At 39.8% G+C, this 12,755-nt stretch overlaps 1 protein-coding gene across 1 annotated transcript in view; it reads right to left on the bottom strand.

The window, feature by feature from the left end:
• Positions 1 to 12,755, bottom strand: part of LOC111963742 (metabotropic glutamate receptor 2-like) — a 72,513-nt gene that overhangs the window by 12,584 nt on the left and 47,174 nt on the right. The window contains exons 3-4 of the mRNA XM_023987238.2: positions 692 to 961; positions 14 to 193 (exon numbers count right to left, since the gene is read on the bottom strand). Coding sequence (XP_023843006.1) covers positions 14 to 193; positions 692 to 961 — 450 coding nt within the window. The remainder of the gene's footprint in view (positions 1 to 13; positions 194 to 691; positions 962 to 12,755) is intronic.

Here is a 12,755-nt window from a genome sequence, read left to right as displayed (position 1 = left end):
GCCAAGGCCCTACCTGAGCCCCCCAGCCGTCGCTGGCCACCCAGATGAAGGTGACGTTCATGCGGGCGGCAGCCACTAGCAGCTCCCTGGCATCCTCACTGCGTGTGAACAGAATGACCACCTTGGCATTGGACTTCTGCTGCAGGGAGCGGATCACCTGGTCGAAGCTGTACCGGTTCATCGAGCGGCTCACCTGTTAATTATGCACCAGCTTTGAACCATCATGTGCTAGAATAAGACATAGTCTATAACAACAAGGCAGCAAAAGATACAACACTATTCTAAATGGAATCAACCAATGTCAGGATTTAATCTGATCGTGGGTTGTCGACAAATCAGCTTTTAAAGCCAACTTCCAATTGAGCTGCAGTGTTTACAGTGAATGCGATCTCTGCTAACGCGGTAAAATTGCCTTTAGAAACCCCATTGTCGTCAACCCGCGATCAAATTAAATTTAATACCATGCAATAGTATTGTAGCGAAATCGGTGGGTAGCCCATATTTGGATTCTAACCCGGGTCCAGAGACTCTTACACCAACACCTTAACCATTACGCCAAGATTTCTGAACTCCTTGACAAGGTCCGTAGGTGTTGGGTAAATGTCGCTACAGTATGAAACCTTTGTAATGATGAATTATTTTCACTGTGAAAGTGGAAACAACAACAAACAAACAACAACAACTGGCTGACCTTGGCCGAGGTGGCGATGCAGATCTGGCGGGCGCGGGCCTCCTGCTGGAAGGCATCGATGCCTGTCTCACCGTAATCGCCCTCGGATGCCACGGTGGACACGTAGGTCCAGTTGAAGTAACGCAGGATCTCGGCGATGGCCTTGGCCTGGTAGAAGTCTGGCGGCACGGTGCGGGCGAAGTAGTCATAGCGAGACTTGTCACTGAGCTTGGCGCTGGTGGAGGCGTAGCTGATCTGAGGGATCTGGAAGAGGCGCAGGAGGTTGGCCACCTGGGGTGGGAAGAAGCGAGGGAGAGTGATAAACCATGCCAGCTAGTCTCAGACATTTAACATAATGCAATCATCTCCCATCTAATCTAAAATTCTAATCTCATAATAATTGAATGATCTCGCCATTTCCACTACTGGAAGAGGCAGAGGGGGGAGTTTGGCCACCTATACAGAGAGAGAGTGAGGGAGGGACGGAGAAACTATGTCAGCTAGTTCCAGACATTTACCACCTACACTTACTGTTGAAAAAGGCCTAAGAGAGCTTTATCCTCATCTAAAATTCAAATGGGCTATAATCACCATATTTATCATGTAAATTATTCTCACAGTGACAATGGCTGCAGCATGTGTATGCTTGGACATGACCATACACAGTTCCCGCCTTGGGTTAGGTGATCTCAACCGGCACATCATTTATATATACAGTTGAATTCGGAAGTTTACATACACTTAGGTTGGAGTCATTAAAACTCGTTTTTCAACCACTCCACAAATTTCTTGTTAACAAACTATAGTTTTGGCAAGTCGGTTAGGACATTTACTTTGTGCATGACACAACAAATTTTTCCAACAATTGTTTACTATCAGATTATTTCACTTATAATTCACTGTTTCACAATTACAGTGGGTCAAACGTTTACATACACTAAGCTGACTGTGCATTAAACAGCTTGGAAAATTCCAGAAAATGTCATGGCTTTAGAATCTTCTGATCGGCTAATTGACATAATTTGAGTCAGTCAGGAAGTCATTTGAGTCATTTGAGTCTTTCAGTCAGGAAGTTAAAGCTTGGTCGCAAATGGGTCTTCCAAATGGACAATGACCCCAAGCATACTTCCAAAGTTGTGGCACAATGGCTTAAGGACAACAAAGTCAAGGTATTGGAGTGGCCATCACAAAGCCCTGACCTCAATCCTATAGAAAATGTGTGGGTAGAACTACAAAAGCGTGTGTGAGAAAGGAGGCCTACAAACCTGACTCAGTTACACCAGCTCTGTCAGGAGGAATGGGCCAAAATTCCCCCAACTTATTGTGAGAAGCTTGTGGAAGGCTACCCAAAACGTTTGACCCAAGTTTAACAATTTAAAGGCAATGATACCAAATACTAATTGAGTGTATGTAAACTTCTGACCCACTAGGAATGTGATGAAATAAAATCTGAAATAAATCATTCTCTCTACTATTATTCTGACATTTCACATTCTTAAAATAAAGTGGTGATCCTATCTGACCTAAGACAGGGAGTTTTTACTCGGATTATTGTGAAAAACTGAGTTTAAATGTATTTAGCTAAGGTGTATGTAAACTTCCGACTTCAACTGTATATATACAAGTGTATACTACCGTTCAAAAGTTTGGGGTCACTTAGAAATGTCCTTGTTTTCCATGAAAACATACATGAAATGAGTTGCAAAATGAATAGGAAATATAGTTAAGACGTTGACAAGGTTATAAATAATGATTTTTAATTGAAAAAATAATTGTGTCTTTCAAACTTTGCTTTCATCAAAGAATTCTCAATTTGCAGCAATTACAGCCTTGCAGACATTTGGCATTCTAGTTGTCAATTTGTTGAGGTAATCTGAAGAGATTTCACCCCATGCTTCCTGAAGCACCTCCCACAAATTGGATTGGCTTGATGGGCACTTCTTACGTACCATATGGTCAAGCTGCTCCCACAACAGCTCAATAGGGTTGAGATCTGGTGACTATAATAGAGTGGCCAGCACAGACAGAATACCAGCTGACTGCTTCTTCCCTAAATAGTTCTTGCATAGTTTGGAGCTGTGCTTTGGGTCATTGTCCTGACGTAGGAGGAAATTGGCTCCAAATTAAGTGCCGTCCACAGGGTATGGCATGGCGTTGCAAAATGGAGTGATAGCCTTCCTTCTTCAAGATCCCTTTTACTCTGTACAAATCTCCCACTTTACCACCACCAAAGCACCCCTAGACCATCACATTGCCTCCACCATGCTTGACAGATGGCGTCAAGCACTCCTCCAGCATCTTTAAAATAATTTCTGTGTCTCACGAATGTTCTTCTTTGTGATCCGAACACCTCAAACTTAAAAATGTGTTATTTTTCCCATCTTAATATTTTATTTTTATTGGCCAGTCTGAGATATGGCTTTTTCTTTGCAACTCTGCCTAGAAGGCCAGCCCGGAGTCGCCTCTTCATTGTTGACGTTGGGACTGGTGTTGGGTGGGTACTATTTAATGAAGCTGCCAGTTGAAGACTTGTGAGGTGTCTGTTTCTCAAACTAGACATTCTAATGTACTTGTCCTCTTGCTCAGTTATGCACCGGGGCCTCCCACTCCTCTTTCTATTCTGGTTAGAGCCAGTTTGCTCTGTTCTGTGAATGGAGTAGTACACATCGTTGTACGAGATCTTCAGTTTCATGGCAATTTCTCGCATGGAATAGCCTTCATTTCTCAGAACAAGAATAGACTGACGAGTTTCAGAAGAAAGGCCTTTGTTTCTGGCCATTTTTAGCATGTAATCGAACCCACAAATGCTGATGCTCCAGAAATTCAACTTGTCTAAAGAAGGCCACTTTTCTTGCTTCTTTAATCAGCACAACAGTTTTGAGCTGTGCTAACATAATTGCAAAAAGGTTTTCTAATGATCAATTAGCCTTTTAAAATGATAAACTTGGATTAGCTAACACAACGTGCCATTGGAACACAGGAGTGATGGTTGCTGATAATGGGCCTCTGTACGCCTATGTAAATATTCCATAAACAATCTGCCGTTTCCAGCTACAATAGTCATTTACAACATTAACAATGTCACACTGTATTTCTGATACATTTGATGTTATTTTAATGGACAAAAGATAAGCTTTTCTTTCAAAAACAAGGGCATTTCTAAGTGACTTCAAACTTTTGAACGGTAGTGTATATAGTATATACTGTATTCTATCCTATTTTACTGTATCTTAGTCTATGCCGCTCTGACATTACTTGCCCAAATATTTATATATTCTTAATTTCCATTCCTTTCCTTTAGATGTGTGTATTGTTGTGAAATTGTTAGATATTACTGCACTGTTAGAGCTAGAAACACAAGCATTTCGCTACACCCGCAATAACATCTGCTAAACACTTGTATGTGACATTTCAATTTATCTGATGTTGTTCTCCATCTCTCCAGCTTTCCATGCCCGCCCCAGGGTTTCTGAGTTTGTGCCAATGTGTGTTCTAACACTACTGTAACTAACTAGCACTGTCTCTCAGGCACCTCATGATGCCTAGAGGGTTCCACAGCCCTACCATTCCCTTGGAGCTCATTTAACAATTCCTCTTCACACTAATCCACATTTAGATTCCCATTCTTTCACCAGCCTTCATTCGCTTCCCAGTTTCCAGCTCATGAGAATTTAAGTAGCCAGATATTAATCTTTAAATAGGGAAATTAATCCAGTATTTGATACTTCATGCACATCCTTACACAAACAACGTTCTGTGGAACATAAAATACAAGTATTCGTATGCCGTGTTGCAGCTGTCTGTTTTTCAAAGCACATATGTGGCCTTTTTCATTCTGTAATTCTATACATCACTGACACTGATGACTTTTTCAGAGCACATATGTGGCCCCAATTGTGGTTTATGTGGTATGATATGATTGGACATTGTGCTGTCTTCAATCAGATGTACAGTATGAGATGCTAAAGAGTATGATCCTACAGAAGTCTCGCCATTTGTGTCTGAAAGAGAAAAATAAGACTTAACATAGATGCAACATAAATGTACTGCTTATTGCCTAAACTGTAGACAACATTCCTTCAGTCCTATGGATGGCATCTGGGAGCTTACAGCTGATTGAGCGATTTTGTCCAAGACATATCTGGGTATTTCATTTCAAGGACACTGTTGCATAAATAAACGTCAGGGGCATCAAAGTGGACGGACATTGGAGAGACCAAATAGACCAGTTAGTATGGTGAGTGCAACGCTAACATACTGTGTAGTGCGTCTCCCTGGAGCGTGCCTCTATAAACTGACCATAGAGTTGGATAGAGAGGACGCACTTACCACGAAAACCTCAATGGGGCTGCCCATGCTGTCACAGAAGTGATCATGGCAAAGATAGGGGATGGGCTATCTTTCTAACTCAATGGAGTTAACTGAAATTAACCCTGATCTTAACCGACTCTGACAGTTCCATTTAAAACACCCTGTAGACGACAGGCCTGGGGAAGCAGCAGGCACACTTTGTCCCTAGAGAAGAAATGGAGTAAATATTATCTATTTAGACAGGCGCAATGCAATGATCCCTCTGGACAACAGCGTAAGTCCATTCCATGTCCTCCTTCTAGCTGAATATAGAACAGGAGCAGAGGGTCGACTGAAATATGAATCCACTGAGAGAACTAAACTTTAACATATCATGATGGCTACCTGGGGCGCCAGGTAGCCTAGTGGTTAGAGCATTGGGCCAGTAACCGGGGTAGGCCGTCATTGTAAATAAGAATTTGTTCTTAACTGACTTGCCTAGTAAAATAAAAAAATACTTGCTTTTATTGGTTCTCTGTCTTTGCAACCATTTTAACCCTTACCTTATGTTCAATTCAGCCTACACCATTTATGTTCAGAGTAAATTAAGTACAGTAAGTACAGTAAGTACATCAAGATAATACATATATGATTTTAACCTCCCAAAATGTATTTTCCAGTAGATGAGAATGTTCTCTTTCATATATGTCTTTCCCCTGAATTGATAGACCCAACTGTTCCAAATTTAGAGTCAAATGTTTGATTACTGTACCAAAGTCATATATCATTCAAATTATGACATTGTATTACATTTATGGAAATGTTATGCTCATTTTTTGCCAAATTTTCGATCACTGTCCCTCAGTGTAACGAGTGCCCTGAGAGTCGGAAAGCAAGTTCAGGGAGTGAGTGTTTTAATAAATAAAAGAAACAATGAACACGAAACACAAACAAAGCACCGACATGAAAACAGAGTCAATCACACCTGAGGATAGAACCGAGGGGAGTGACAGATATAGGGAAGATAATCAAGGAGGCGATGGAGTCCAGGTGAGTGTCATGAGGCGCAGGTGCGTTTGATGATGGTGACAGGTGTGCAGGATAATCAGCAGCCTGATGACCTGAGCCTGAGGCCAGAAAGGGAATATATGTGACACTCGGCCTCTAAACATCAAAATACCTGAACATCAAAATACATCAAAATACCTCTGAACATCAAAATCCTTGTGATCATCATGGATAGACCTTTACTGCACATAATACCATTTGTCTCTAGCACAAAAATCAAGGTCAATTTGACTTCAAATTTACTTCAGAACAGTGTTGCTCAGCCTCTGAGCATCGGGACATCATTTGGTAACACTTTATTTGGATAGTTAATCTGTAAATGCTCTACAGACTATCTACAGACTATCAGTAACATTTCAACTAACTATCTACTAACCCTAGCTCTAACCGTAACATTAACCCTTATCCTAACCCTAAACGTAACCCTAGCACTAACCTTAAACCTTACCCTAACCCTTATTCTAACCCTAACTGTAACCTTAGCAAGCAGTTGCTTATCAACAGATAGTTTGTTGATAGTATAACCTTCTGTAGAGCATCTACAGATGGAAAATCCAGACTATCCAAATAAAGTATGACCCATCATACTGATATCTTTGTGATCAGCATGGTTTCACCATTCTTGTGCAGGAAGCAGCTTGTTTTTAGGACACACAGTTCACAAGTTATATACAGTGGTTCATCCTTAAAAAGTTGCGTCATACTGCGGCACACCTGCGGCACACCTGCGGCGCACTAACTGATTCCATATGTGTTATTTCATAGCTCTGATGTCTTCACTATTATTCTACAATGTAGAAAATAGTAAAAATATTGAAAAATCCTGGAATGAGTAGGTGTCCAAACTTTTGACAGTACTTGTTTAATTAATTTGATTAATATTATGGTGTTTCTATTGCAGGAAATCAAAAAACCCTCTGGGCTTCTGTTAGGATGGTACGGAAAATATGGCGCTGTACAACGTGACGGTCGGCAGTACAGTACTGGGCTATTTAGCTAAAAAATCCCTGTGTCGTGGGAACGGGAGACGGGGGTTCAATCCCTCCAATGGCGAGGAAGAAGTAGGCTGTCCTTGTAAATAAGAATTAGTTCTTAACTGATTCCATATGTGGTATTTCATAGTTGTGATGTAAAAATATAGAAAAATCCTGGAATAGTAGGTGTCCAAACTTTTGACTGGTACTTGCTTAATTAATTAGATTAATATTATGGTGTTTATATTCCATGAAAAACTAAAAACCCGCTGTGTTTCTGTTACGATGGAACAGAAAATATGGCACTGTATAACGTGACGCTCATAAATTCAAAGAGTTGTCAGATTGTCAGTTTGTAAATTCAGACCGTTTTGCTCTGACGTTGTAGGGTTGATTTGAGCGTTCTGGCCTTACAACGGCAGTCAAGCATCCAAGCTAACGTTGGCTAGCTTGCTAGCTACTTCCAGACACAAATGAGACCACTCTGACCATTTTACTCACCCTAGTAGAGCTGGTTAGGCAATTTTCGTGTTAACCAGAGCGTTGGTGACTCTAACTGTGCTGCTGGAAACAATTTAATTATGCTTTTTTGCAGATGTTTACTGACACCGGCTATATTCAACGGGTGTTGAGCACTCATAAATTCATTATTCTGTGCAGACGAGAGTGCTCTGAAATCGGTGTAGATAGCCAGAGCGAATTTACGAAAGCACCCGATTGTCCATTGAGAACGCACAACGACTATACCATTTAGCCAAGCTAAGAATGACGGGAATAATCAACTCAATAAAAGTTGGGTAGTTAGATAGCCTATAGTTAATATACTGTCAAGTTTGATGTATACCTATTAATGTTAGGTAGTCAGCCAACATAACGTGTAAGGTAACTTATATGAAAAGTCATTATTTTATTACATTGAGTAGCAAGCTACTGTGAAACCGCACTCTATCAACTCTGCGGCTTGAGCATGCTTTTGGTGCACAGTCGATAGCGCGCTGAACTTCGGGCAAGAAGGTTGAGGGTTCGAAACCTGCTCCCTGCTTGTTTCATTTGAGGTTGTGCACAATTATCAGTTTATTATTTGGTTTATACTGCCCATTCATTGTCAGTTAGAGACACGGTAGTGTATTGAGACCCAAAAGCATAATCAGTGCTCTAACTCCCCCTTGGTCGTTAGGGCAAATCTGGTCTGTGATAGGGGGGGGGGGTTTCACACCTAGCTCGGCTATTAGACTATTCTTTAGTAAAGGTTGAATAGTCTATTGTTCAGCTATTAGTCCCCCTCCCCAGCTTGCAATGAATTCATGTATTTTTGTCGAGAGCAAAACGTTTTTATTTTCAATCAAAAATTATTTTTCTGTAAGCAACTTTTTTTTATTTTCAATCAAAAAGAATTGTTCAGAAAGCAAAAACGAGGTTTCAAAGTAAAAAAATAAAATTGCAATTTAATATTTTGTAATAGAGCGCAAAACTTTATGCATTTTGTTCCCCCAAAATATTTAGAGAACAAAAAGTGTATTTGAAAACAAAACTCCAATTCAATTTCTCTATCAACCACCCTCCATTTTGGCAATTTTTTGAGTGTCAGTTTGGCTACAACCAATACTGTTCAGCCTTTCTTTACAACACAAAGAAGTGACCTTGGATCACCTACGAAGAAGGACTGTCTGATTACGGCATCTCAGGTAATCAGCTGGGCGTTCTTCTGTCCAACTTTTACATAGCTCTTAGTTAGATCCTACGATTCAGTGTCGTTTCATAACATTGTACTATATTACATACATGCCGTAGAATGATAAATCATGCAATTACTATTCTCAAGCTAACCAAAAGCATTTAGCTACGAATGCCTGTACAGACCATTTTCAGTTGAATTAATCTAACTTTGTTTCATGGCAACTCATAAGCAGGCCATGTCCTATTTGTTTCATAGTCGATATATAATCGTATTTCATGACAATGTAATGGTTAGCTTTTTTACAGAAGGATGAAATCCTCTTAGAAATGTAAGAGAAAGGTCGTATAGCTCTCTGGATGCAATTCCTATGGCTTCCACGGGGTGTCGGCAGTCTATGTTCAAGATTTCAGGCTTGTAACTTCAAAAACAAATAAGAAATATCAGTTTTAGGAGAAAGACACAGTCTTGGAAATTCGTGTTTGCGCGCCATGAAGACATTACGCACCTGATCGGTTTCCTATTGAACATACTTCTTTCTGAAAGAAATATTACAGTTTGATTACATTTTAGGGTATCTGAGGAGTAAATACAAATGTATTTTGACTTGTTGAAATAAAATTTAGGGGTAGATTTTCAGATTCCTTTCACTGCAAATTGAACGAGTGGATTACTCAAATCGATGACGCCAACTAAACATACTTTTTGGGATATAAAGAAGGATTTTATCTAACAAAACGACACTACGTTATAGCTGGGAACCCCCGGATAACAAATCAGAGCAAGATTTTCAAAAAGTAAGTGAATATTTAATCGTTATATGTGAACGTATGAAACCTGTGCCACTGGAAAAATATTTTGAAATGGGGCACTGTCCTCAAACAATCACATGGCATGTTTTCGCTGTAATAGCTACTGTAAATCGGACAGTGCAGTTAGATTAACAATAATTTAAGCTTTCAGACAATATAAGACACTTATATGTACCTAAATATTTAAAATAACTAATATTTATGATTATTTCTTTGAATTGTGCACCCTCCAGTTTCACCGGAAGATGTCCAACTAGCGGAACACCGATCCTTAAGATGTTTTTAAACTTTCTGTGCTGTATTAACGTATCCTGAAAATGACATTTGCTGCTTTAGATTGAACGGTCATATCTGAGTTATTGTAATCATATCTACAAAAAATAAGCTATTTTCTTTACTTTCAAAGTGCGAGCTGATCAAGGGGTCAAAAATGTTGATATTGCCAGATGTTCACTGTCCGAGGAACAGGCCGTGGAAGCTTTATTGCTGGCAAAAGTGTCCATAACCAGAGGTAATTAAACTGTTCTGTGTTCTTTTTCTCTCTTCCTCTCTGCCTGTCTTGTTGTACATGGAACCTGTCTCACATTCACAGTTTGGAGGAAGAAGGATACCTTGACCTGTCGAATTCTATCCACCTCTTCTGTGTGGGATATGTGTTCTTTCCTTGTCTGCGGGCAGATCTGCAGCATTTCACAGAGAGTTGGAATAATCACCATTTAAGTACAGAGGCGATCCTGACACCTCACCAGCTGTGGCATATAGGAATGCTCCAAACACCTGTGCACATTTTTCCTTTTGCCTTAGCACTACACAGCTGATTCAAATGATCAAGTCATCATCAAGCATTAAGTGGTATTTATGTCTAATAATGACATTATCTTCTATCGTTTGTCCTCATGTGTCTGTTTTTCAGCATAAAGTACTCTGTAGCCACTTAGTGTGGACACCAGGTGAGACCACACACACACACACAATAACAGTCTCTCTCCTTCACTTCATCCCTCTCCCCCTTCTCCCTAAATCCTCTAGGTTATATCAGCTGTGTCGGTGAACCCCTCCTGCATCTGAACTGGCTGACACAGATGGCACAGCATGATCATAGGTGAGAGGTCACTTGGTTCGGGTCAACAGGAAGTATTATTAAAGAGATGCTTTACATTGAAATACTGATAGAGATGTAGTAGTCCCAGAGTTAATGATCCAAGGTCAGTTTGGCATTTCACTTTCTAATTATTATGATGACTGACTGTGTTAGAATAAAAAAACACGGCTTAATCATGCTCTCTCTATCCATCTGTCTCTCATCTGCAGGTATGTTTTGATGTGAGAGAGGAAGCCAGTCCCGTCATCGCCAACTCACCCGCTCTTAAAACCTCTACGGGATCATTGCCCCTCCAGCGGGATGGTTGAGCTAATGTGCGCTAATGTGATTAGCATGACGTTGTAAATAACAAGAACATTTCCCAGGACATAGACATGTATTTTATAGGCAGAAAGCTTACATTCTTGTTAATCTAACTGCACTGTCCAATTTACAGTAGCTATTACAGTGAAGAAATACCATGCTATTGTTTGAGGAGAGTGCACAACAAAAAACTTTCATCACGGCAACTGGTTTGATACATTCACTTCTGAAGTTAAATAATGTACTTGCATTCAGTAATCTTCCTCTGATTTGTCACCCTGAGGGTCCCAGAGAGAAAATGTAGCATAGTTTTGTTTGATAAAATCCATTATAATTTTCAAATGTAAGAACTGGGTTCTACAGTTTGAACCCCTGCTGTTTCTGGTCCCACACCCACCCCGCCCGGCCATCTAGATATGTGAAGGTTAGTTAGTGTATTCTGTAGGGAAGCTAATTTTCCATCATTTATGACCTTCCTGGGTGTGTGTATTTTTTTTATTACCATATCATTTTTGTATGTTCTCTGTAGTTATGTACTTGAAAATGTATCAACTGACCAATTCGGCACATTTGGGTAGACTTTATAAAAAATGTCTGATGTATTGCAATGCTTCACTGGATCAGTCTGAAACTGTGCACATATAGTGCTGCCATCTAATGGCTAAATCCTAAATTGCTCCTAAACTGCAACATTATTTTATGGCCTTTCTCTTGCATTTCAAAGATGATGTAACAAAAAATAAATTTAAAAAACTGTTTTTTTGTTTGTATTATCTTTTACAAGATCTAATGTGTTATATTCTCCTACATTAATTTCACATTTCCAAAATGTCAATGTGTCTCCTTTCAATTGTATCAAGAATATAAATATCCTTGCTTCAGGTCCTGAGCTACAGGCAGTTAGATTTGGGTATGTGATTATAGGCAAAATTTAAAAAAAAAAGTGTTCAGTCCTTAAGAAGTTTTAAATGCTGTGTTTTACAAGTTTGAGACTCATACTTAGGAAATTAGATGAAGGGTCATGGTGGGTTAAGCATAAGAGTGTATTAGGCTGCATGAACCAACAATGAGGTCGAAAACTGTCATTACTGGCAATTTTTATACATTATTCGACTTTATATAGCTAACTACCCTTGAGCCAGGCGGTCACACATGCATGGGTACCACATCCTCCAGCACTCTCAGACATACAGTGAAGTGCCATTTAACTGTCACCAGATACCACCCCATCAAAAAAAAAATCTTACAGAAAACATATCAGCATACCACTGGAGTGTGTGACAGTAACTGTCTGTGTATCCCTTCCTCTACACTCTCTCTCTCTCTGTTTCATTCACACTTTCTCCCTCTCTTTGCAAGGTACGACTACGAACAACTCCGCTGCATTAGACCCTTATCAGGTACTTCAATTAAATATTTTTCCAAAAGTCAAACCTTCACCCGCTTAACCTTTAATTGACAGAATTGTGTCATTCAATTTGTACTTAAACTCTGCTAATATGATTCCGATAGACTGTATTATTCAGAAAGAGTTTAAAATGCTAGCTGAGTGAGTAGCTCCCCCCTCAATGCTGCTTTAACCCCGGTCAGGTCCAGAGTGAGTTGAGCCTTGAGACAGTATAGTAATGCAGGCATTACAGCAGGACTAAGGAACAAATTGTATGTGAGGTTACAGAATTGTTTATGTAAGAGTGGAATCATAGCAATCCTTTAACAGTAAGAGTTCCAGTTATGAATTGATTCCCTATACATACATGAGACTACTTGGACAGAATGCATCTATACATGTATCTATAAATTCATCACTGTTTGAGATGTAAGAGTTCCAGTTATAGGTGCATGCCTGTTTCTATATACTGTA

The sequence above is a fragment of the Salvelinus sp. IW2-2015 genome, linkage group LG1 (assembly GCF_002910315.2).
Source record: "Salvelinus sp. IW2-2015 linkage group LG1, ASM291031v2, whole genome shotgun sequence".
Lineage (NCBI taxonomy): Eukaryota > Metazoa > Chordata > Actinopteri > Salmoniformes > Salmonidae > Salvelinus > Salvelinus sp. IW2-2015.
The sequence above is the reverse complement of the archived record's forward strand: the minus strand, read 5'-3'. Positions and strand labels throughout refer to the sequence as shown.